The sequence below is a fragment of the Haliotis cracherodii genome, unplaced genomic scaffold, assembly GCF_022045235.1.
Source record: "Haliotis cracherodii isolate W230 unplaced genomic scaffold, xgHalCrac1.p SCAF_7, whole genome shotgun sequence".
In the NCBI taxonomy this organism is placed as follows: Eukaryota; Metazoa; Mollusca; class Gastropoda; order Lepetellida; family Haliotidae; genus Haliotis; species Haliotis cracherodii.
The window spans coordinates 37882326-37909726 of record NW_027266330.1 but is presented as its reverse complement, the minus strand read 5'-3'; the positions used below and the strand labels follow the sequence as shown (position 1 = coordinate 37909726).

The following is a 27401-nucleotide window of genomic DNA, read 5'->3' as shown; positions in this document are numbered from 1 at the left end:
GCCTAGAATCACTAACTCCTACGTAGGAGATATTAAGTCCTACGTATGAGATACTAAGTCCTATGTAGAATATACTGAGTCCTACGTAGGAGATATTAAGTCCTACGTAGGAGATACTAAGTCCTATGTAGAATATACTGAGTCCTACGTAGGAGATACTTAGACCAAAAAAATCACATTGGCCCTACTACGCTTCCGTATCCTTACAATGTCGAGTTACCTGAGCAAAATATTTTTCAAACAAGTAAAATAATATAACGATACTCGATTACTTTACAAGCTAATCCTGCACGAAACAAATGGTGCACCTCCAGTCATGGATCTCTGACGTGATGCGTTCACGAGCGTCGGTTTACACAACGAACAGTATGTTGGTTTGTGCATCCACCAATCTAATGACTCGTGAATAGGAATAATTCTTCACATATTAACCAACATGTATGGTATTCACGTTTCTTTTGTCGGTGAGTATATCATGGGCAAAGTTCCCAGAATGACAGTCAAACACATAATACAAGGTGAGACGAGGACGTTTATTTTTTAGTGGTCATAGTGAAATAAATTGCTTCAAATCATTGAGCACATGAACATATACATTGAACAATACTTTAATCAAAGTAATTTACATGATTCATCAATACATTAATTGAAAGTGATTCCTTGGCATTTAATTGGCTAACGAAGCACTTTACTTTTCGTTTACCGCCCATTGTGACGTCATAATCGTGCATAGAAAAGCGCCAAATAGCAAGATCTCCGTTATCCTTAAAACTTTAAGTACATTTTCTTTGTTGATTTTTATCGTGTTGTCTGCACAATATGTTTTGTCACACATCCATGGAATATTGAAGTAACCGCAGTATGCATTTTGTAGCTTGTAATTATACATAAAGTTATTTAAATATTCCAAACGGTACTTCCCAGATACATAGTAGAATGTATATTTAATGCTTATACATCTGAAGAAATAACTTGTTATATACATATACATTGGAAATATATATGATCGACTATCAGTTTTTTTATGCAGCGCGCGTGTTTATACACATGTCTACACATATACCGTATCGTGGAAGGCAACGAAATCCATGAACATGGTTGAATTCATCCATGCTGCTTGTAATCCGTTGAATAATACACTGATACACCTTGAAGAGCATGCTAGAATTCGACCGTTTTGTAATATTTGATCAAATGGACATCAAAATAAAATTAAGTTGTTCCTGGTATTTAGGCATAAGATAATCAAACACACAATTTATGCCATTTTGTCACAAAGTCATTATACTTTGTCATGTTACAAAAATCATTATCACGTCATTCGAAATAAAGGTGATGATGCGTTTTCATTGTGTGTCAGTATACATTACGATAATCACAGAATGGTATACTTAGTACAAAGTCATTAATAGGCATTTAGAAGTTTGAAGAACATGAATACATGACACATTTTATGGATAGCAACGTCTTTCATTCTTTGTCAAGACGATTCAAAGGAATTTCGTTCATGAATAGAGTTAGAATAAAGGAAGTTGATATTCCTAAAACAGTGTCACGTATTAGGACAGATAACTCAAAGATGATCACCGATGATAAACATCTGCGTTATACGCAGTATTGCTAATTATGTTGGACTACTGTCTAGCTACCGAAAAAGCCATGGCTCTCTCCAAAAACGAGTTCTTCCACAGTGATAATTGTATGTCTTTTCCCGACACCAGCTTCATCTGAACAGCAGCTAGGCAAGAGTTGTATGCTCCGAACACGGGCCAGAGGTCATCTGCCTGTTCTTCTGTGTCCAGTGTCATAAGTTCAGCTATGGTGTTGAGGTCAAATATAGTGAGGGTGTTCCTGGTACCGTCAAACAGAAGCCCATGTCGCAGTGTGTCAGATATTCCTGGACTGGTCGACAAAACGTTTTCGTAGCATCTCATCTTCTGGCCATTGCTCCAGATCTTTGCACAGACACCTTTGTGTGTAGAGCAGTGTGAGATGGCGAGACACATGGATCCTTTCTGTCCACTCATACAGTAGCTGTTGTCCAGGCATGCTCCCCTAGCCACACCTATTTCCATAAGTAGGCCATGTTGTTGCATTTCAGAGGCCATGTTGAAGTCTGACTCCACCTCCCAATAGCTGACTTTGTCTTTGGGTAGAGGTGTAATAGCCGTTGTCCCAACATACTGACCTAGTTTCCTTTCTTGGGAGACTTTTCTATTGACCAAGAACCCTTTGTTGTTGACATGGACCTTATTGTTGTTGATTCTTTCCACGTCAAACGACAAAGCAGGATCTGCAATGTACCAACACCTTGTTTCTGCATATCATTTGTTATCATTATTTTTGACTAAATTGTAATCTCTGAATTTTTTACGCTCGCACTATTTACTTGGTCTGTGGTTAGTCTGGTGGTTAAAGCGTTCACCCGTCTCGCCGAAGACCCGGGTTCGATCCCCACATGGGTACAATGTGTGAAGCCCATTTCTAATGTCCCCCGCAGTGATATTGCTGGAATATTCCCACTCACTGTAATACTTTCTAATCATAATTAATGTTTCTATGCTGACATTAGTGTTTCCGTGTCTGCATAAAGATACGTTCAGTGTAATAAAAAAGATTCCAGTGCATGTTTTGTTTGATTCAGTTTCCCATGCGTATCATTTAAGTTTATAACAGTTATTGATTTGTCTGTAATGCACAGTTTTTAAACTATTAGCTTGGCGTCATGCTTTTGATGTTGCAGCTGATTCTGAACCAGATTTCACAGAGGCAGATTCTCGTATTTTCTACACCAAATTCAAAATAATAACAAACATACTGAAACAACATTTGCATATTCTCAGTGATGACAAACACCAAGATATGTGGTAAATAAGTGTGTGTGAGTTCGGCAATATCACGGTGGGGACACAAGAAATAAGCTTCAGCCATTTGCGTAAAGAGCGAACGCTTTCACTACTATCATCTTCAAAGAAAGATTCTAACATACAATATAAATGTTTTCAACAAACCCATATACATGCTATGTAATCGGGATAAATGTTTCTTCACAAAACGGAATTTACCGGAATTAATACTCAATCTACATTAGATAAATTATCAAGGATACTCATGAAACCGGAAAAGGTCAAATAAACATTCAATGCATGCATGCAGATCAAATTGTTCATACATTGTGGGATTCCTCTCTGGAGAAACCTTGGTAAACCTGATGTCTTTTTACATAAACCTTATTCGTTTTAATCCTTTCAAAATCAAAAAGGCGAATTCGGACATTAGATATAGACCAGGAAAATCTAAGGACAATATTTTTTTGTTTTAAAATGGTTAATTATTAAAGCTATTGCCTTCATTATTATGACATGTTAACAACATTGAATTCAGAACAAACAAGTTGTTGATGTGTTTTCCACGTTGCTCCGTTTGCTTCAAATGAGCGAAAAAACGAAACACGTTTGGTGTGGAATGATTTCACTTACACAATCTCTCTTCTACTGGCTCAAGGTGATGTTTCTCGGCTGAAGAAGAAGTTAATGCAAATATAATCCAAGCAATCGTGTAAAGGTGTGTTCATTTCGTTTGGCATTATACAGTTTCAATGTTATCATAGCACAACAATGATATCGTTTTAGACAATGAGATTTCAATCATATCTCTGCTCTTGTTCGGCCGTCACATAAGTTACATATTTGTTTTTACATTAAATCTCTTTTGAATTGTTTCAAAATACAATTATCTAAATTTTCTTTCACTTATTTCTAACCTGAGCCCTTCTTGTCGTTTTCCTTGTCTTGGCTGGGAATGTCAGACTTGGTTGTTCCAATGGATGAAATAACTTCTTCAAGATGTTCCATCTGTTTCTCCGTGAAGGACAGTTGCATGGCTTCAACCTCAGCCCTCGCAACATCCTCAGCTAAACAGTTTTCCGTCTGTATTTTCATGCATTTCTCCAGCATCAGGATATCACTGGGAGGCCCATATCTCAGCAGTTTTTCAGTAAAGTCATGTGTGTCCTCACATTTACGTAGAACGTTTTGCAATCCCAAGTTAATCCTTGAAATGTCCACCAGGTTAAGTCTATGCTTGGAGTCTAATTCTTCTTGTAGTTCTGCTTCACGTTTAGTGAGACACTCCTTTAGATGATGGAATCTATTTGACAGGAGTGTCTTTGAGTCGTTGTAACTTGCTTCCGAATTCTCTCGCGTTGTTTTGGTTTCTGTCATCGCTTTCCGGATTTCTTGTAACTTTTCTTCTAATTTAGCTTTGCGTTGTTCCGTCGTGCTTTTCCCCACATTAGCTGCATCTTCCAGTTCCTGCACAACACAATGCTTATGTTCTGACCGTACGCATTTAGAACAAATGAGAGTCTCACAAGTTTCATCGTAAAGGTCAAGAATGTACACATCGTGATCAGTACAGAGGGCACTGGGGGGCGTCAGTCCACCTGCTTTCATATCTCCCACTGGCAACATCTGATGGGTCCTGGACGTCTTAACTTGGTTGTGAGCAGATTCACATGACCTACAAAACATGGCCTGGCAGTTCCTACACCATGACCTGGCAGTCTTTGCTGAATTACCGTGGTCTTTATTGGTGCATGTGACCTCTGATGGCTTCAATTTGAGGGTTGAGGATAGTATATCCATTTCAGTGACATGGTCCTTTGGCAAAACGATCGTTCTTTTGTCGAAAGAATATCTACAGAATGAACACTGTACCGTTTCGCATTCAGCTCCGATACAATCAGCACACACAGGATGTAAACAAGGGAGAAGGTATGGCTCGGCTCCTTTGTATCTGAATGGCGTCTCACAAGCACTGCATTGTGGGATTCTAACTGTGATTTTGGTGGCCATGATGTTGGAAACCTTATAAACGAAAATTAGGTATATGTACAAAATCAGTATGTCTAAGATTATAACAGGTAATTAAAATAATGTACCTGCAGGACGTCACTTAACCTGATGTGGAGATTATTATTCATATATAATTTTTAAGGCGATATTCTCCTTACCAGTATGATTCAGCTTCGATGTTCGTATTGCGATGTTTGGATGATGTTGTTCAAAGGCTTTCGCTTAGAAATTCAGACATTAGACCCCGTTAGCTACCGTCGTGGAGACACCATCCACGGACGTATATGACTGGGGGCGTTTGTAAACTTCGAACCACAAAATGACAGCCGACACTGTGATAAGCTGTAGTTGATGGCCGTGTGTCACATGATAGGTGACACACTCTGACCGACTAAGCTGATATGCAATGCAAAAGTGTTTTTTTATCTACAGTAAATGTATAGCTAAGGACTGTAACATGATCATTATTATCGAACTAAATTTAATCATCTCTCTAAATATATCTCCTGTACCCTCATTCAATCACGAGTACCGTACTGACTACCCAACTATATATGTATACTTAATGAAGGCTGTACTTGTCTAAATCTGACACATTTTAGGTTTTAATGGAGACATTGCAGTGGTTTTAGATACCATGAAAAATATTATTTCTTAACCTGCAAAACAACTGTATGTCGTCAAGGTTCTGACCATGTATTTTTCTTGGGGTAGTAGGGATGGCGGGGATTGTGGCGGTGTCAGTGTGGGTTGGAGGGGAGTGATGTCTCCTGGATTGTTTTTGAGACAGTATCATCTCAAGCCACTGCTTCGGAAAATATTTTTGTAACATTATTACCTAAGATATCCAAATATTTTTTGTTTTGTAAGCCAGCACAAGTGCGAGTCAACAAGACAAGAATTAATGGATATTTGTGATCAAATCGTTTACAACGAGTGGAACTTGTAGATGTCCACTTGCGGTGTGTGTGTTAATGTCGTGTATTTCTGCATCCAGGTTTACTACAACATACAACATGAATTATAGTTAAGTACAGATATTATTAAGGTCATCATTGGCGCTGCTCCTCCACAATAGGTTGTACCTCTGCTCTTCCCACTTTCCAAGTTTAACCCGACTGCTTCAGCATTTTACACTTCCTACGTAGATCTGATTTATTTCAATCTTTCCACGTCCTACATATAACCCGACTGCTTTCACTATTTAGAGTTCCTAAGTAGATCCGATTGCCGTCACTCTTTCCACGTCCTAAGTATAACCCGACTGCTTCCACTTTAACACTTCCTACGTAGATCCGATTTATTTCACTCTTTCCACGTCCTACGTATGACACTACTGCTTTCACTATTTACAGTTCCTAAGTAGATCCAATTGCCGCCACTCTTTCCACGTCCTAAGTATAACCCGAATGCTTCCACTATTTATGCTTCCGTAGCAGATCCGATTGCTTTCACTTTTTCAACGTCCTTAGTATAACCCGACTGCTTCCACTATTATACTTTCTAAGTAGATCCGATTGCTTTAACTTTTTTCCACGTCCTAAGTATAACCCGACTGCTTCCACTATTTACGCTTCTTAGTAGATCCGATTGCTTCCACTTTTTCCACGTCCTAAGTATAACCTCACTGCTTCCACTATTTACGCTTCCTAAGTAGATCCGATTGTCTTCACGTTTTCCACGTCCTGAGTATAACCCGACTGCTTCCACTATTTACGCTTCCTAAGTAGATCCGTTTGCCTTCACTTTTTTCACGTCCTAGGTATAACCCGACTGCTTCCACTATTTACACTTCCTGAGTAGATCCGTTTGCTTCCACTTTTTCCCTTGGCAGTGCTTCCCTACTTTCCACCTCCCGAAGTGCTTCCGCTCTTTGTACTGCTGTCAGCCTTACCTGAGCCCTGCCACTCACTGCTTCGATATGCCAGGTGGTTGATGTCGCACTTTAATATGCGTCAACCAATTACACGAATTATTCCACATTTGTACTTCTCGTCAATTCGAATCCTTGTATGCCCTGATTATGTTTCTGGGTTTGTCAACACTATTACAGTGTTTGTGGATTTCACCAAAGTGATAAACGTTTTAGACCTACCCACCAAGCTGACAAAATTACACCAAGTTCTTTCAAACGTTAGCTTGTCCTCAAATTACCTTCACTCCTATCACTGCCCCAGATTTTAGTATGTGTATAAGTGTTTTCAAAATACAGTAAATTGTCAGAGTGCTTCAAAACCTCTGCCGGAGAACACCAGAATGAATCCTTCATCCGCATTATACTCTTTCTTATGGGCTTACGTTAAAGAAAACATCTATGATCCGCACCATTTTGGTCTCTGGTCTCGCATTAAGTTCTGACATAACTGATATACCGTTCAACGCGGCGTTAAAAACAACTTACTCAATCACACACTTTGTGCTTCAAAACTTTACACTTCCTGGACAGTTGTACCGTATATGTCTTTCGAGATAAGCCCTCAATCTTCATGCTGTACATATTGACTCATGAGCACTGCACGTCGCTGCAAGTCGTGAGATCTATTATGCAGACCTGTGCTCATCCATATATGGGCCAAATGCTTGAGTAAAGACTCAACACTGCATTATCTTTTTATCTTGATTTGAATGGAGTCACGAGAGAGTGATTGGACTGTGCATAGTCTGTAATGTGTGTACATTATGTAAGTGGCTTGTTGTTTGCCAGGAGTGCGTGGGGTACAACAGAAAGTGACCTGATTATCAGGATAGCCTGTGGTAATTTTCACGCAGCTTCGGTCGATAAGGCTGTTGTGAAGTTTTCCCAATATGTTTTAGTAAATATCTGCATAGTTTTGGTAAGTTGCACATTCACTGTAACACATTATTTTTCTAGCATATATATTTATTACACACACACGGGTTACTGAAGGTCAATTCTAACCCGGATCTTCACAGTATATACATATACATTATATATATTCATTATATATATATATATATATATATATATATATATATACATACATACAGATAGATAGATAGATAGATATATGTATGTAGATAGATAGAGAGATAGATATAGATATATAGATATGTACATAGATAGATATATACATCGAATAAGTATGACAACTACGATTCCTCTCACAATTGAACTATGTGTGGTATATGTGTAAATGATATGACACGAAGTTATAGATAGTGTTTTGGCAGTCGTCATTGTACGTACATGTATATGTCAAATCACAACCATTATTGCAGAAAGTCATGTGTAGTATACATCATTGTGCAAACACTTCTGGGCCAGGTGTTCTAATGATTATTCTGCGTATGTTCATAGTCGTTTGTATGATGAATAACTGTGTATTTATAGCTATTCTGAGTGTGCTCACATGCTTGACTGTATGTTGGATAGTTGATGGAAGATTAACAGTTTTGAGTATGTGTATTCACGCTCAATGTAAGTTGAATGGTAATGTGAAGCGGTGTGTATGTATTGGAGTACATAATGTTCGTATATCAGATGACGATCGAGTCCCGTAAACGTCTCGGGTGAGAGGAGGTGAGGTGAGGTGAAATGGGGTTTAACTTCGCGTTCAAGATTATTTCCCTTACATAGCGTATGTGTGTATGCTCACTGATATACCAGGCCTCAGTTTGACATGCCAAAAAGATATGAATCTAATGAGAGCCATCAGCGGCACTCACTGGGGAGCTGACAAACAAACACGATTAAACATATACAAAACTCTTATTCAAGCAAAAATAGATTATGCCGCTCCAGTTCTCCACTCTTTAACAGATAAACTGGAAAAAAAGCTCAATTAACTACAATATAAGGCCCTCAAGATAGCCCTGGGGACTAGAAATGGCACCCCCCTCAATACACTCCAAATCATGACAGGCACTACATCGATACAACTTAGACGACATCAATCTATACTTAATTACTGGGCTGGGGCACAACAAAACCCCATTTACAATGAAATACTCCATAAATACAAAAACTCAAGACCAGCTACCCTAAAAAAGTTCAAAAACAAGACAAACATAGCACCCTTCATAACCCACCTACAAAATCTCATTAAAACACATCATCTAGAACACATAACTCACTCACCCCCAGACAACTCATACATTTTTGACCTCCCCCCCCCGAAACAGACACATCACTAACCAAAATATTCAACAAGCATAACAAACTCACAAACATAGAAAAGGGAACAATATCACTTAATTATATCCAAGACAACTGGCCGGAACATACACACATCTATACAGATTCATCATACAACAATAAAAACCAAATAACAGGGCTGGGTATCCATACAACACAGCCCACACAAAGTACAAAGAAATACCAATATGCAAACTATACACATACAAACACAGCAGAGCTACTAGCCATTCTCCAAGCTTATAAACAAACAGAAACATCAGACCACAACAAAAACATCATCATATCTGACTCACTAAACTCAATAAAACAAATAGCTGACAAATCCTCCAAATGCAGACCCGACTTAATCAAACAAATAATAAATACTCACAAAAAACTCAAAACAGCAAACAAAACAATAATATTAGTATGGATACCCAGTCATACAGGCATACCAGGAAACCAAATTGCAGACCAAACAGCAAAAATAGCTACAACTGACCAAATACCCACTTTACAATTTCACACAAGCAAAACCGAAACAAAAACATTAATAAAACACAATATAATACAACAAAACTTTAACAATAACATCCAAAAATGTAAGTCTCAATGGATCAAAATACTATTCACTAAACCAACAACAAAAAACAAAAACTACACAAACTCCATTTTAGCAGACAAAGTAATAAACAGAATACAAAGTAATCAAACCAATTTAAACGTAACACTATTTAAGCAAAACAGACATACAAGCCCAAACTGCATTCACTGCAATACTATAGAAGACATAAAACACATATTCACCACCTGCATTAAATATAAACAACAACAGCTAACACTATATAACTCACTCCCACCCAAATACAACAACAATATCACTATGCTATTCAAACCCGACAATCCACCACCCATTTACCTACAAATAGCCACCTTTCTCAAGGACACCAACTTAATAGAAAAAATTTAGACCCTCCCAAACAAACTCAGCTGGTAACTCTAACATTAATAGCAAAACTCTAGATTCGGATCGGGATCGAAATTCTCAGCGCGGGCTGTCTTCTACGACGTCCGCGCCCCAAAATTCTATAGCGGGTTGTCCCCAGTGACGTCCGCGCACTCAACCCGAAGCGCGGATTGTTTACTCCGACGTCCGCGCTTCAAACCCACATATCCATACATAGTACCTTTATAGCCGTTTAACCAGCCATCCACCCATAGCCGACAAAAACAAGCTTACCACCAATCACGCTGACACACAGCCTTGCCCCCACCACCCACCCCCCGCGCTAGGCCCCTGTTTTTAACCTAGGTTACCTACATTATCCATTATCTTTTCCCCCATTAAATTAATACGCTTATTAGTAGTAGTTATACATCAGCTTAACTGATTACTTCTATCACTCTATCTATCCTAGTTATCATACCCCAAATAAACCTGGCTAACGTAAAACTTTTATACCTCTTCGGCTCTCTATGGCCACTAAAACCCCAACCGCTCTTCTCATTACTTTATCCCCCTTCACTTACAGTTTTTTGGGCTAGACGTTTACACTTATTCCCACTATTCCATATTTTATTAGAACCGTCTGCCCCGAGTGCGAAATAGCCAGAGGCTGAAGCGCTCGTAAAATCTCCAAATATCGATCGATCGACATGTCTACCCCACTCAAACACGGTATACTGACTCCAAGCCGACTTGCCCTTGTTTTATCCCCTTAATGACGAGCGCCAGGCAGGGTAACATCAAGTACCTTTGTTATGACGCGTCCGGGGATCGAACCCACGACATTCCGCTCCGCAGACGCTCTTTCTAATCGATCACGGAGGCGGTGAGGTGAGGTGAGGTGAGGTGAGGTGAGGTGAGGTGAGGTGAGGTGAGGTGAGGTGAGGTGAGGTGAGTGAGTGAGTGAGTTTGGTTTTACGCCGCTTTTAGCAATATTCCAGCAATATCACGGCGGGGGACACAAGAAATGGGCTTCACATATTTTACCCATGTCGGGAATCGAACCCGGGTCTTCGGCGTGACGAGCGAATGCTTTAACCACTAGGCTACCTGACCGCCCCTTAGTTGCGGTGAGGTGAGGTGAGGTGAGGTGAGGTGAGGTGAGGTGAGGTGAAAAATTTCACTTGGATACCCAACTTATTAATTGTCTCCGGGCAGTCCAGTCCTTGTTTTATCCCCATCATGCCTAGCGCCTGGCAAATATCATCTTTTAGCTCCTTTTGGTATGACGCGGCCGGGGAATGAACCCCGGATCTTCCGCTTTCTGTGAAGGCGCCCTATCCACTCGACCACAGAGGCGGTAATAGTCATGAAGGAGTTTTAGTGATTTGTGCGTAATCTGATAGAGTATGTGTGTATGTGTGAGCGGCAGGATGAGAGTTGGTTCAAATGAAACTCAACTGGGATGATTAAATCATTAAGATTAGTTTCAAAAGTATTATGAGTTCATATCTGGCTAGTTTTTGCTCCCTGTTTGGAGAAGAGCTGACAAAAAAGCGACAACACCCTTTCCAAAGTCATGAGAAGCGCTTTTTATTATTCTTTGTATGATATACATGCAGCAAAACAATATAAACATATCCTTGCACATAACTTTGAACATGTATTTATCATGTATGTATAACCATCAACATAACACAGGTACAAATAATGTATTTTACACCTTGTATATATACACTACTGCCTGGAAGTTCATTCCCCTTACACGCATGGGCAACGCGTTACGCAACCAGTGTGCATCGGGTTGGTCACGCGTGTGAGACCCGTGTGCAACGCGTTGCACACGGGTGTGCACCCCGTCCGCCACTCGTGTGCAACGCGTGACACACTCATTAGAGGGGGAACAAACTTTTGACCAAAGGAGGACCCGTGTTAAGCTGAACCTGGAGGTGGTAACAAGGAGAGAAAATTTTGTTATCCTGACGAAAAATGATAATACACATGTATTTCCTAATGTCTCCTTTCTTTATGTGATTTTGTGGGAATAACATGAATACTGTTGTGATTAAATAGATCTGTTTTGTTTTATACGACCATTGCTTCTAAATCCGATGGTGTTAAGAGAATACATGGTCCTGGAACATGTTATTGCAATTGAAATGCTTTTATTGTGATTTGACATTAACCGTCTGTAGTACGACTTTCAGTGATAATATGTATGAGGTTTGGCGGCGCATTGTTTTTATTGGACCCTAATTACTTTATGATGACTTGGACTCTTTAACACAGCTCCATAGCCGTGAGGCTGGAAAAGAGCAGCATGTAATTAATGAGGGTGGGTTATATCATTGAGGATACACTTGAGGGAGAGAATACTAATTACCGTACTACAGGAAGAGACCTGTAGACGTAAGCGCGGGGTTGTGTTTTAGCTGGCCGTTCGATAATGGCCGCCAGGAGAAGTGAGCTTTGACTGCGTCATCTAAAATAAATAATAAGATACAGCAGTGTTATTTTCACGGTCTGTTGAATAAACTCCCAGTGCAACGGTCAGTGTATCTTCTACTTGATCCTTGATACATCATTTTGGCATTCACAATATATAGTATTTCAACGTACAAAAGAGCACTGATCTAAAGCAATTCCGCGGGAGTAGTTGTTACCTGTGCATTACTGTATTTTTCCAGTGAGTACCCTGATGATATAGCAGAAATCTAGACTTGTTCGCGACCTGTGCTCGCCATTCGTAAGCACATTTTTATTGAAAGTAGAAGGACGTATGGTCACACTGATCAACAAAAATGAAATACAGTTTTTGAAATGTAGGTATATCTGTGGGGAGCATCGGTAATGGTGATGCAGTTTTGATAAGTCACTTGCTTGGTAATTGTGCGATCTTCGTGTACACTATTTTGACTTGCAACACAAAGTAAATATTTCATCTGAACATTGCTTATTTTACCGTGTGTATATGTTTACATTCAAAATGTAAACAGATTTAACTAAGGAAATGTATTAAACGCCTAAATATTCAGTTTATTTTACAAATTAACTGAAAAATATGTCCATATTTATAATGAATATGATAACGAATTCCAAATATTTGTTTATGTTTAATATCATCACCAAGTACAGTTCTGTATTGTTTGGCTTCTTTTCTTAGCATAATTAATATATTGTGATGTGTTTAAGCTCTTTTGGTCGTCTTTATCATTTTTAGCCAGTCGGTTAAATAAATGAATGGATTAATCAGTCAATTTGTAAAATGACTGAAATATTTAGATATTTAATAAATTGCCTGAGTGAATCATATTTTACACATTGACTGTAACATATACACGCTTAAAAAAGAAAATACTTGTGAAAACAACGTCTATCGCGCATCGAAAAACTTCCCAACCAAACGGAAAGGAACAAGAATGATTCTGTTCAAAGCTGCAACGAATGAATGAAAACAAAATGCAAACATCATTATTACAACCTACCAAAGTTATAATGTATCCGGGAATATCAACATAAAGAAACAATATCCATTGCGTCTGCAGCTGTACAAAAATATTTATTCGATGTCAAATGTCTATGTGAGAATCAAATACTTTAATAATAATTATTTGGAAACAATATTTGGAATATATATGAAATATATTAAAATATTTAAATATATCGTTTTTAAACGTTATTTAAATGTATCGAATATTATAACCCGTGTTTGTTTCTTAACTGATCACTTAGTTTGTTTCAATTGTTTCACATAGGTGCCAAGTTAGCTGAGAAAGCCCACGTGACAACTATTTTTATAATGTCCACGGTTCTTAAAAACATACATTGAGTTAGATAACAATGAACAACCAGTCAGTGTATTATCGGTTACCCTTTGAACAAAGTATGTTGTTTTTACATCTGTACTTCACGCCATGATATGAGTGTATTCCCTAGGTTCAGTAACCCTACCTTCACATGTAAACACTTACTTTTGACATATCCAGTGTGCAAGATAACAGTAATTAATCAATCAACGCATTTCCTGTTGATCCTTTGATGTCTGGGAATGATCAGGTTGATTAACAAAAAAAGTAAAGCAAATGATCATACATCTCTTGCTGGGCTGCCACGTGCATAACTCACATTCCACCTCACTTCAAACCTGGATTTAGATTAAATAATTACCCCAGGTACAAGAAAGACCAAATTTGAACCTTTATCCGGTAATCTGAGTGGTGCTACAACTAAGTATACATGTTATAAATTCATTAACTGAGCAGCAAGTGAATTACGACAAATACAGAAGTATAGGGTTATGCCAGAAAATGTGGATGACAACAAGGGAGTAGTAATTGTATCATCCACACAATCCGAAATCCGCAAATGCTTTCACTCAGGGATACTTTTTTATTATCAAACTGTAACAATCAGGGGTATTTCCAAATAACGACATACGATGAGCTTTCGCCGTTATTTGTCTGTTTGTTTAGGCTGAAGAAATTAATTACCATGTGCCCTTTGTTGAAATCTTCATAGATCACGGGTAACCAAGCAGTTTTCAAAAATGCGTAAGTTTATTTAGCTGTCCTTGCAGACTGGTAGCCCAGTCTCTTGTCACGCTCGGTTGCGTTAACGAGCAATTTGACTCACGGCAGCTAGTAAGCCCAAGCGGAAATCCAAAGGTCGTTTTACCTGAAGAATCAACCTTCATTTGCGAAATATCTACTGCTCTCGAAATCAATATTTCTCCCAATACTAAAATTCAGAATTTTCTAACCAAGGATTACCAGTTGAAACTGGTCGATGGCTGAACATTCCCAGGGAAGACAGCCAGTGTCCACTCTGTGATTCTATCGCTGTGGGAGATGAATTGCATTATTCATTCCGATGTGAAGCTTTACACCAACGGCGATATGAACTCTTAAATAAGCAATATCTTAAGTTTCCAAACATTTAAGAAAATTATGACCACTAACAGTCTAAGAAATCTAAAAGGCCTATCTAAATTCCTTAACAATGTGTACAATACAATTGGTAAATTGTATTAGTATCCACGTATCCTATTTTTATTATTTTTATTAAATTGTACATACTAAAAATTGTAGATAATTGTATGTCATGTTATTCTAAGAATAAATGAGTTTGAGTCCGACACCCGAGAAGAAGCCAGAGATTAGTGCTCCTTTTTGAATAGTTTACAATCATGTGTTTTGGGGTTAGCTGTGTTGGCTTAAACGTATTTTTATTTCAAAAGAAATCTGGATCGGTAAACAAGCAAAACTTGCTTATGTAATATCTCTCCAGGTAACAACTTAACAACAGCTGGATATATATATATAAGAGAGTGATGAACATAAACATACAAAATGCACAAATGAAATACACAAAGCCAATACACTGAAGCAAGTGGTGTCTGTGAAATAAGGTAATGCAGTTTTCCTTTACTACATGCATAAAATTAAGCTACTCAAACCTTTTGCTTTTGACAATGATGTCATGAACTGATTTAAGAAGAGTCATGTTTGTAGAACTGCTTAACTACTGCCATGTAATATCATATTTAGACCATACCCATGTGTGTAGAAATACACAGTATTTCTGATATTATCGTATTTTTTAACAGTTATAGAAAAAGTGAATTGCATCTTCAAGGTGATATCCACAAGTGCAGTCTGGTATGTCTGATACATGTCGTCTAAACTTATCAGCGTTTAAGTCACTTCAGCCGAGCCTAAGGCGACAGTGGACAATTTAGCATGATCTATGAAAATATTTGAAGTCAAAATTATTAATAATTGCATCAGAACGATTAATTAAGGATTTGATTTCTTTTAATGAGCGAGCATTAGTTACTTCATCGGATAGAGGGTTCTGTAGGTTGATCATATCCAGAAGAAATGATAATAAGCATAGGTCTGTGTTCTACATTTGATTGTTTGTATGTTGAATCTTTTTCTAAGGTTATATTTGCTGTTATCAGAGAATTGAATATACACTTTTCAAATATTTTGGCTAAGCAACTTGTGAGTGCTACAGGTCTATGATTTGAGCATTCATGTTCACTGACACTGACACCGCATCAGCCCGGCAGTGGACTTGACACAGTTATTTGCGCACCGATTATATAACTCCTACAGACAGGTGGGGGGGTTGTTCAAAGCGAAACGGACGACCCCGTCTAATAAATGCTGTGCGGCGCCTTTGATCTTGCCTCCAGCCATACACCTTATAGTAGTAAACGACGATCAGGATGGCCTGGAAATAAACACAATTCTGTCTGCCCAGTGTATCCACAATTAACTAGAATGCTTCATATCTACAAATATGTATAGAAAATAGATATTTGCCCACAGCAAATATTCATTTGCTTAATTGCATCAGTGTGGTTTATCAGAACATGTACAATGCTTTCTTACGCTTGGTGAGGCAGACTGAAATTGAACATTAGGATAACGTCAGCAGGGATAAAAGATGTCATTCCAAAGAACTTTATTTACTAGTGGAAAAATCAGACATTCCGATCAACCACTACAATCCCCGGCCGGATCTCAAGATTGACCAGATCAACACCCCAAAGGAATATCTCTACGCCAAACAAGGAGTCCCTTTCGTCATGGTGCACAAGAAGGGGGGACAGGACATCGAGTACGACATCACAAACTATACTGACTTGTACCACTTCTTCCAGAGTAGTGGCGTACCGACCTCAAACCACTTCGTCGCCAATACCGCCGCCCTCCTTGCCAAGAGTCTCTACGAGAATCCCGACCCCCAGGATGAGAAGCTGACCAAGAGACTACTACAAGGACTAAACTTAATTTTGTGTGTGTGTGTGTGTGTGTGTGTGTGTGTGTGTGTGTGTGTGTGTGTGCGTGTGTGTGTGTGTGTGTGTGTGTGTGTGTGTGTGTGTGCACTTCTTTATTTAATCATTACGCTTTTTTACCCTCATAGTATAAGTGCTTCCCCGTGTGCGAGATAGGCTTAAGTCGGAAAGCGCACGTTAAATCTCCGAGGTACCTATCTACCAGAACTTTATTTGCTGTTCTGGTCATACATAAATATATGTAAGTTACGTACATGGGGAGGCTAGATTATTTACAGCTTACAGCAATATAGTGCAAATATTATGTTCAATAAAAGAAAACGTTGATAGATCTATAACACACTTTTTGTACTTTTAAACAAACCGTGGACTTTTAAGACATTTTCGCTTATTGTAATAACATTGTAGCTAACCAATCATGTCTATCTCTGAAATCCACAAGCATAGTCAAACCTAAAAAACATACTCAGGGAGGTAAGTTTTGACTTGCCAAGCACTGTAAGGTGAGTTTATTTTTAAACTGTCAAAAGCGATTGTCCCTTCAATACTAGTATATGTCTGGAAGCTGTCTCTCGGACTGTTATGAGTTATGATGTATTTTATGATATAACTGGGGAATGTTCAAATTAGTTACTGTCATTTAATCCAACGTTCTAACTGTCAACTGTCTCAACAGGATCATAGGTTTGGTTATATATCTCCTCCCTGTCTCTATGTCTTTAGTTGTTAATCGGTAACTGCGGTCCAAATGTATCAACTTATTCATCTGTTGTTGCAAACTTGACTGATTTAAACATATCTTATTGATCATGAACTACTCAGTCAGTCAAGCACCTGTATCAGAAATGTAAAACCAGCCATGTTTCATGTAGTCCCAATATCACTGAAAAATGCCGATGTAACGTGACATATAAATTTACCCACAGACAATATATTTTTCGTGAGAGTGAAGCACAATTTTATTAAAGTTTTATTAACAATTTCATAAACTATAATAATATTAATATTAAAATTCATCATCACTTGCCAAGTTTATGAAAATGTCCCCATTTGGGAGATGTCACATATAAACAAGGATTCGAACTAAGTTTGATCGTCTTTGACACTGAGGTTTATCCCCACTTTGCCAGCAAACTGCAGAAGATTAACAGTGAGTGAGTGAGCATCGTTTCTATGTTTATACAAGAAAAAATGTCATGCCGAAAACGCTCACAGTAGTTAGTGAGTAAACGCACGACCTGTCATGACCTGGTTGAGTGACTTCCTCCAATCAACGTGAAAGGATTACCCACAGAGAAAGAAAGGATTAAAGTCACCCCAAAATCTTCTTCTAACGTAGTACTCCAACTTCTAAATACCTCTCAAAGAAGGATTAAAATCCTAAAGATATCCTATCTACGTGGTATAGGTACTCACAACCTCTAATAATAAACTGTTACGTTTGGTATCCCCAGCAATACTCACTATGGTCATTGGGCAATGTAAAAATCACAAACCCTAACGAGATTCTGTCTACATGGTCACACCCGGTGATTGTGAAGATCTCAAATTCTATCAACTGTCAGACAGCATGGCTGTTCATATTCATTTACAACATCCTCTTATAATTAGTATAAAAGTGTCCCACACAAAACCTTCTTTTATTTATTCTTTCAAACTACAACACAGAAAGTGGGGTGTGGGGAAATGGGACATATTCCTAGGTGAAATAATGAGACATTAGTAGTGGTGACGGCTATATCATAATTGTACTGTCTAACGCATAAATTTGGCAAACGAAAAACGTTATATTTGCAATCAAATGGAATGACTCGTGTGGGCAAATGAATATGTTCGCAATCCACAAACAATCATTTTATTAATGGCGAACATTTACCAACCCGCGACAATCGTGTCAACACGGGGGTTCCCCTAGCAATAAACTCGCATCTAAATTCACTACTGTTCTACTGTCGGCTAGCCACAATGGCTAGACTGGACCCTAGTGGAATGGTTCATGCCATAAAAGTCTAGCAACCGAACACTAATTAAGATGGGCCGACCTTGTATTTACGGTCTGGTGAACACAGCTCAATGGCCGCTCATTAACTCAAATTTCACATCTCACTGTTTTGTTTTATCTCACTATTCATTTGATAAATTTGTCAACTTCAACTGGAACCCGGTCCCGTGTTACACGCGTGGCACACGCGTGTGCAACGGGTTGCACACGCGATGCACACCCGTTGCACACCCGTGTCCAACGGGTGCTCACCCCGTGTGCAACCCGTTGAGCACCCGTGTCACATGCGTGTTACACGCGTTCTCAACGCGTGTTAGGGGAATGAACTTTTAGGCAGTAGTGTACACACACACCAATTTTGTCATTTTAACTTCATATCCATAGTTTAGGCACAGAGAGAAATCATGACAGTTTGTACAGTCATTATGATGAAGATGGGGAAATGTTTGATAAATGTGAAGATAAGAAAACTGTATATGTGGTGTACATTACTTGCATATACGGTATGTTTATCATGTATCTTGTGGCTTGGAATAAACTTTTAGATTTTCACAGTTACGAATTGAATTAACAATGGCAAAACGGGTAAATGGTAAAATAATGCACAAGTACAATTCTTGGCACGAAAAAGACAACACACACATCTGCTTGGCTGTTCAACAGATTAAGCTGCTGCATTAACACATGCCTTGGCACTATGTTGGTAAGAACGTTTAGGTACATCTAATTTGTAACTGTACAATAATTGGTATGCATATATACTTTTTTAAATGGACTGTTTTAAGAAAACAATATGCGAATGTAGTTAGTGATGTTATCAATCAGTCAAAGAAACAGCCGTAAGAAACACCTCACTGATTATTTATCATCTTCTACTCCCACGAAAATGTTCAATAGCAATATAAGCTACAAATCACTCCATTGCTCCCTTCAGCATTTTTGTCTTTGATTTTAAAATATGGATTTCTTTTCCCGACACCAGCTTCATCTGAACAGCAGCAAGGGAAGAGTTGTATGCTCCGAACACGGGCCAGAGGTCATCTGCCTGTTCTTCTGTGTCTAGTGTCATAAGTTCAGCTATGGTGTTGAGGTCAAATATAGTGAGGGTGTTCCTGGTACCGTCAAACAGAAACCCATGTCGTAGTGTGTCAGATGTTCCTGGACTGGTCGACAAAACGTTTTCGTAGCATCTCATCTTCCGGCCATTGCTCCAGATCTTTGCACAGACTCCTTTGTGTGTAGAGCAGTGTGCGATGGCGAGACACATGGATCCTTTCTGCCCGCTCATGCAGTAGCTGTTGTCCAGGCATGCTCCCCTAGCCACACCTATTTCCATAAGTAGGCCATGTTGTTGCATTTCAGAGGCCACGTTGAAGTCCGACTCCACCTCCCAATAGCTGACTTTGTCTTTGGGTAGAGGTGTAATAGTCGTTGTTCCAACATACTGACCTAGTTTCCTTTCTTGGGAGACTTTACTATTAACCAGGAACCCTTTGTTGTTGACATGGACCTTATTGTTGTTGATTCTTTCCACGTCAAACGACAAAGCAGGATCTGCAATATACCAAGACCTTGTTTCTGTAGAACACCTTGATTTTGTAGATCATTGAGTATCATTATTGTTTTCTAAACTGTAGTCTCTTATCTTTACATTTATATTATTTATTAATCATTCTCTACTGAGATGAAGGTAATATTGTGATAACCATTGTTGATCATCTGCGCATCTACTTACATGACAAAGCAGGAATGCCAGTGATCAACTCTTCACCGTTGTCCTCTACGTTTTCTTTGCTGTGTTCTCTTTTCGTTTCTTCTTCGATGTCTGGATCCATGTCAAGGGGCTCCGTTTCTGCATCATCAAAATGTTTTATGTTATGTAAACCAATTCAGAGAACGTTTTGTGATACTTAGGTGCGCATCCTTGTCATATTAAATATCAGTTATTTGCATTTCTTTAATGCACAATTCATATTGTTGAAATTATCCTTTCCCAAATCAGCACGAGGTTTGAAAAAACAAAAGTTCAATAAATCAGTCCAGATTCTGTCGATGTGTCAGTACCTGATATCATGTCTGAAAGCTTACTCTCGTCCACCGTTGAAAACATTGGAAGATAGTTTCCCTGTGCTTGGGGATCTGAAACATTGTGCATGTCAATGATGCGAAAGCGCACACAGACATTTATATATGTATTATGTTTTCATTTCAAGGTAAATCTTAAAGGATGTCATCATCGTTGCTTTCATAAAATATTATCAACTTTCACGTGTCTGGGTCCTCCTCCTGTAAGCGACAGCTGTTAACATAAATCACAAATGTTCTCAAAAACCCATAAACATGATTGCGGATTGTTCATGACTGGAACAAAAACTACATGTTGTTTTTGCAACTCGATGTTAAAGCATTTCTCTACCATATGACATGAATCGGAAAGGTAATACTGACAACTGTTACCTATGAAAATGCAGAATGTACAAGTATTTAAATATAGGGACTTTACACGTATCCTAAAAAGAGAAATGCTGAGGGATTTGTAAAATATCCCTGATGTATTTACTTCTAAATCACACACAACTATCTTGATGTAATGCTCTATTGATGATACTTTTGCAACATAATATGTTCCAGTGCTCCTGTGCTATTTCACGACCAAATCAATATGAAATATTATTATTCAATGCTATTTCAGAAAAAAAAACATATGTTATCTTTTTGGGACGGCTTTCAATGCAATTCAACAAAAATTCAAGCCATACCTTTCTCAGAAGTTTCAGTATCACTGTTTGGTCCCTCAAAATTGGCATACAAATTCATAAAGCTGCCATCATCCCCCTCCTTGGTCTCAATGTCGCACACGGTTTGTAAAACATTTTCAAGTGACTGTATTTTCTCCCTCGAAAATGTAACATGAACTGGTACAATTTCAAACATCTCGGCCTCCTCAGATAAAGCCATTTCTGTCCTGAACTTCACATACTTCCTCAGCATCAGGATGTCGCTCGTGTTGCCATGCTCCAGCAGTTTCTCTGTGTAATCATGGGTGTTCTTGCATAACCTGACAATCCGTCTTAGTTTGTTACTGACCCTCGCAGCCTCATCCATCTCAGACAGGTGTCTGAACTCCAGGGTTTTCCTCAATTCCGCTTCTCGTTTTGTAATCAAGTCACGGAGGCTGTTAAATCTTTGTGACAACAAATCCTTCAAACCGTTGTGCCTTTCCTTCATCGTCTCCTGTTTTGTGTTTGATTCGTCGATCATATCCTTGAAATGTTGTAATTTGGCTGCCAATTTACTCTTATCTTCTATTGTGTCTTCCTCCACGGCACCAGCAGCCTCGTCTAACTCCTCAGTCTTACAATGCTTATGATTTGACCGAGCACATTTTGAACAAATGATAATCTCACACGTTTCATCGTAAAGATCCAGAGCATACGATTCATGGTCTGGACAAAGCGACTTCTGTGAACGCACATCCGCTGGCTTCATGTCCTTCAGAGACACCATCCCATGGGTGCTGGAACTCCTCACCTGATTGTGTGCAGCTTGACACGATTGACAGAAGAAGGACTCGCAATCCCTGCACCAGGATACTGCATCCAGGCTATGATCTTTGTTGGTGCATTTGATCTCCGAGGGCTTATGTTTTAGGGTAGTGGCAAGGGTTTCTACTTGAGTGACGGTATCATTTAGGAAAATGAATTGCTCTTTGTCAAATGACTCTCTGCATAACAGGCATGTTATTGTTTCACGTTGAACGCTAATGCACCCAGCACAGGCTGCATGTAAACACGGAAGGAGGTACGGGTCTATCCCTTTGTACATGTATGGCTTCTTACAAACACAGCAATGCGGACACTGAGCTTTAGACGCCATGATATATGATCCTATACGAACCACTGGAACGACACAGAAAAGACAACACATTTACATAAAGTGAATACATATAAGCTAAACTATATCAACCTACATTTAAGACGATATCGATTATTACATTACTGCTTACTCTGTCAATAGACGTTATTTCGTATATAGAAAGTCCAGACATAGTGTGACCCAGTTGTTCAAAACTTACCTGGATGGGACTCACGGTTTAGAAACATGTGCAAACTTACCCTTCCTGTTCTCGGTAATATATAATATCAATATGGATGTCTTGCGTTGCCTGTTGGATAAACCTGTCTCGACTGAGACCCTCCCTTCTCAAAAGTAATAACTGACCCGAATCAGGTAGTTGAAGGTGCAACGTGTGTGTCAGACTGTGCCCTTCAATGGCGCGTTGCTAAAAGATAGGTCACCCGCTCTGTCGACAGATAATACGATAATACTGCACTAGCTCGCGCAGGTTATTTTTGACTGTGGTGTCTGCCCAGGTGGCAACACTACACAATGATTACACCAGGAGAATAATTTAGGATGTGGTCCATTTCATTTAATAATAACTATGCATTATTTTGTGCAGGTTTGTATGCGCCCCGCTACGGATTGTGGGCAGGCCTATACACTTCATATTAACGTACAGCTCGACATAACTTTGCAACAACTGCGCTCAGTGTATATGGCTTCAGCGCAGTAGATAAAAGTATATGCCGTGGACGTATCACAAGGGTCTCCTAAACAGTCATGTGATTGTTGTATCAGCTTATGAACATGTATATAATTATAATGTTGAGTGACAGGTCCAATCTTTCCTGAAACTCAATTGTTTGCTAGTCTGACTACCATCCCAACTGAACTTATTAGCCTTCGGTGAAAACACGATCTGATAGCCTTCGGTGAGGTTTGTTGTTTAACGCTTTACTCAGCAATATTCCAGCTACATGTACATGACGGCTGTCTGTAAATAATCGAGTCTGGACCAGACAATCCAGTGATTAATATCATGATCTTCGATCTACGCAGTTGGGATCGATGACATGCATCAACCAAGTCAGCGAGTCTGACCGTCCGATCCCGTTAGTCGCCTCTCACGACAAGCATGGGTTGCTGAAGACCTATTCTATCTCGGATCTCCACGGGTCCATTCGGTGAGGAGACACGTGTGAAAGCCTTCCGTGAGAGCCCACATCCGAAAACCTTCAGTGGGAACACATATTCGATAAACTTCGGTGAGGTCACAGATGTGATAGCCTTCGGTGAGATAACACATCTGGTAGCCTTCGCAGAGAACACACATCTGGTAGCCTTCGCTGAGAACGCACATCTGATAGCCTTCGCTGAGAACACACATCTGGTAGCATTCGCTGAGAACACACATCTGATAGCTTTCGGTGGGGACACACATCTGATAGCCTTCGCTGAGAACACTCATCCGAAAACCTTCAGTGAGAGCACACATCTGAGAGCCTTCGGTGGACACACACATCTGATAGCCTTCGGTGGGCACACACATCTGATAGCCTTCAGTGGGGACACAAATCGTAAAACCTTTAATGAGAGCACACATTCGATAGACTTCGGTGAGGTCACACATCTGATAACCTTCGGACGGACACATATCTTATTGCCTTACGTGGAACACACATCCGAAAACCTCCAGTGAGAGCACACATCTGAGAGCCTTCGGTGGGCACACACATCTGATAACCTTCGCTGAAAACTCACATCTGGTAGCCTTCGGTGGGGACACACATCTGATAGCCTTCGGTGAGAACACACATCTGGTAGCCTTCGGTGAGGACACACATCTGATAGACTTCGCTGAGAACATACATCTGGTAGCCTTCGCTGAGAACTCACATCTGGTAGTGTCGGTGGGGACACACATCTGATAGCCTTCGCTGAGAACACACATCTGGTAGCCTTCGGTGAGGACACACATCTGGTAGCCTTCGCTGAGAACATACATCTGATAACCTTCGGTGAGGACACACATCTGATAACCTTCGCTGAGAACACACATCTGGTAGCCTTCGCTGAGAACACACATCTGGTAGTCTTCGCTGAGAACACACATCTGATAGCCTTCGCTGAGAACACTCATCCGAAAACCTTCAGCGAGAGCACACATCTGAGAGCCTTTGGTGGACACACACATCTGATAGCCTTCGGTGGGCACACACATCTGATAGCCTTCGGTGGGCACACACATCTGATAGCCTTCGGTGGACACACACATCTGATAGCCTTCGGTGGGCACACACATCTGATAGCCTTCGGTGGGCACACAAATCCGAAAACCTTCAATGAGAGCACACATTCGATAGACTTCGGTGAAATCACACATCTGATAACCTTCGGTGGGACACACATCTGATCGCCTTCCGCGGGACACACATCTGATCGCCTTCCGTGGAACACACATCCGATAGCCTTCAGTGTGAACACACATTCGATAGCCGTCGGTGAGGACACACATCTGATAACCTTAGATGACACACATGCGACAGCATTCGATGAAAACACACGTCTGATAGCCTTCGGTGAGGACTTCAAGGAACCGAATCCCGCTGGCGATACACATGTATTGATATTATGTAAAAAACAGTCAATGATAGAAACAATGTTTCGTCGTTGGCAGCGGATGTTTACCTTACAATTCGGTTTGTTACGCATGTGAAACACAAAGACGCTCTGGCTTTATGAAAGGTTAGGCCAAACACGCGCTCTACCGCAGAACAGTGTTAGCATGAGTGCATTAGAGTTACTTCCCCTCCACTGTAAAGCAGTTTAGGAATAACTCGTTTGCGTTGTAGAACAAATAACATGAACTTAATTATACGCTACATGACAACACAATTCAGTTGTAACACGGGGAGGTAAGTTGAAATGGGGTTTAACGTCGCCAAGTCATCATTATCGTTATTATCGTTATTATTGTTATTATTGCGTCTTCTGGGGAAGGCCGTGGGCCGCGTCATACCTAAGTACTTGTTTTTACCCTACCTGGCGCTCGGTATTACATGGGTACAACATGGACTGGTCGGCTCGGGGTCAGTATACTGTGTCTAAATCGGGTATTCAAGGTAAACTGTGTCATGATATCTCAGTGGGTTAGCACTATAAATCGGCATTAGTCTGCACTAGCACACGCAGCCACACACGCACGCATACACACACACACACACGCACGCACGCACGCACGCACGCACGCACGCACGCACGCACACACACACACACACACACGTGTGTATGCACGTCGCTATGTAAGTGCAATAATCTTGAATGCTAGGTTAAACCCCATTTCCCATCACCGATGGCTAATACCGGTTTTATAGTGCTGGCCTACTGAAATACCATGCAGTTTAGCAAGGATACCTCAATCAAAAGCTTAACACTGACTCCCAGCCGACCAGTCCTTCCTTATCCCCATATCGCCGAGGACCAGGCAGGGTAACAACAAGTAACATATTTGATGATTCTACCAGGGGATCGCACCATTGACCTTCCACTCTCCGGACAGATGTTCTATCCACTAGACCACGGAGGCGGTCCTCTCGGACAGGGGGTAATTGTACTGGATGCGGAGTAGGTGCAGTTTGCCCACGCTGGAAGGTCACGAACCGTAATACATCAAAGAAATATCTCCCAGTGTGCTCGGGATTCAGCGCAAGATTACAGAAACCAGCACCAAATGACCTCGTACAAAAATTCGCATCTGTAACGAGCCCATCGTCAGTTCATTCCGGTGCCTGATCACGTGGGTGTTCCGCAATTGCCAAACACAATGTCTATTTCATATTTACCAACAAATGCCACAGTGTTGCTTTAAATAATCCCCATTCGGCAGCATTGTAGGACTTCAAGTACATTTGTCCCCAAATGAACCTTTATAAAAATATACATAACATGTACTGAGTATCTTTGTTGCTAAATGCCAGCATGCAACAGCCTCCCCCCCATCCCCCCCCCCCCCCCTCCCCTATTGTACATGACATACACCCTTGAAACATCCTGGATCCGCCTCTGAGTAACAAATCCAAGTACTCATTTGCAGTTGGGGTTTGGGTGTCGGTGTGGGTGTGGGTGTGTCGATGCGGGGGTGTGGTGATGAATGTGTCTCCACAGATTCACCACGCCCGCTCCCCACCACGCCAACAAGCCACCACACCACCACATCGCCACACCGCTACACCACCAATCCACCACACCATCACGCCATCACGCGACCTCACAATCACTCCACCAAGCAACGACACCACCACGTCATCACACCACCACACAACCACTCCACCAAGCAACGACACGACCACGTCATCACACCACCACACCACCACTCCACCAAGCAACGACACCACCACACCGCCACACCACCACGTCATCATACCACCACACAACCACACCACCACGTCACAACGCCACCAAGCAACCACACCACCACACCGCCACACCACCACGTCATCACGCCATCACGCCACCACGCCACAATCTCTCTCCGAAGAGTATCTAACATTGTTTACTTCGTATGTGTTTGTGTTCTAGTCGTTTTGAAAAATTAACTAGCTCATCATTCATAATGTAAAACCTGACTCCAAGCTAGGGTAGTGGAAGCAGTACATTCACGGAAACCGGATACTTCAGCACACAGTAAGGGACTGACTCACACACCTACTGACGTTCAGTCAGCATTACCAGCTCCCCATCAAGCACGGCTTGTTCAACTAGACACGTATTGTTTATGAATTAAACATCGTTTGCAATGATACTCTTCATTG

At 40.3% G+C, this 27401-nt stretch overlaps 3 protein-coding genes across 3 annotated transcripts; 1 reads left to right on the top strand and 2 right to left on the bottom strand.

Annotated features, from left to right (window-relative positions):
* Window positions 1-530: 530 nt before the first annotated feature.
* On the bottom strand, window positions 531-5097 carry LOC139447969 (E3 ubiquitin-protein ligase TRIM45-like). The gene is made up of 4 exons (XM_071229470.1): window positions 5015-5097; window positions 3764-4868; window positions 3480-3518; window positions 531-2293 (listed from the first exon to the last, which is right to left on the bottom strand). The coding sequence occupies exons 2-4, from the start codon at window positions 4854-4856 to the stop codon at window positions 1635-1637; spliced, it is 1791 nt and encodes a 596-aa protein (XP_071085571.1). The 5' UTR covers window positions 4857-4868; window positions 5015-5097; the 3' UTR covers window positions 531-1634.
* Window positions 5098-17772: 12675 nt separating this feature from the next.
* On the bottom strand, window positions 17773-23034 carry LOC139447565 (E3 ubiquitin-protein ligase TRIM45-like). Its single transcript, XM_071228968.1, has 5 exons — window positions 22863-23034; window positions 21507-22646; window positions 20812-20886; window positions 20483-20599; window positions 17773-20301 (listed from the first exon to the last, which is right to left on the bottom strand). Exons 2-5 carry the CDS (start codon window positions 22621-22623, stop codon window positions 19661-19663), a joined length of 1950 nt encoding a protein of 649 aa, XP_071085069.1. The 5' UTR covers window positions 22624-22646; window positions 22863-23034; the 3' UTR covers window positions 17773-19660.
* Window positions 23035-26736: 3702 nt separating this feature from the next.
* Window positions 26737-27168, top strand: LOC139448860 (mucin-1-like). The gene has a single exon (XM_071230384.1). The coding sequence runs from the start codon at window positions 26737-26739 to the stop codon at window positions 27166-27168; it is 432 nt and encodes a 143-aa protein (XP_071086485.1).
* The last annotated feature ends 233 nt before the right edge of the window (window positions 27169-27401 follow it).

Bases quoted from the DNA above. Each gene is read 5' to 3' on its own strand.
- LOC139447969 (XM_071229470.1), bottom strand. From the start codon at position 4,856: ATGGCCACCAAAATCACAGTTAGAATCCCACAATGCAGTGCTTGTGAG. The intron at 3,519-3,763 runs GTTAGAAATAAG...CTTCTTCTTCAG, and splicing joins AAACGACAAGAAGGGCTCAG to CCGAGAAACATCACCTTGAG. The intron at 2,294-3,479 runs GTAAGTGAAATC...GGTACATTGCAG, and splicing joins GCCAGTAGAAGAGAGATTGT to ATCCTGCTTTGTCGTTTGAC.
- LOC139447565 (XM_071228968.1), bottom strand. From the start codon at position 22,623: ATGGCGTCTAAAGCTCAGTGTCCGCATTGCTGTGTTTGTAAGAAGCCA. The intron at 20,887-21,506 runs GTATGGCTTGAA...ACAATGTTTCAG, and splicing joins TACTGAAACTTCTGAGAAAG to ATCCCCAAGCACAGGGAAAC. The intron at 20,302-20,482 runs GTAAGTAGATGC...GGTATATTGCAG, and splicing joins TGGCATTCCTGCTTTGTCAT to ATCCTGCTTTGTCGTTTGAC.
- LOC139448860 (XM_071230384.1), top strand. From the start codon at position 26,737: ATGAATGTGTCTCCACAGATTCACCACGCCCGCTCCCCACCACGCCAA.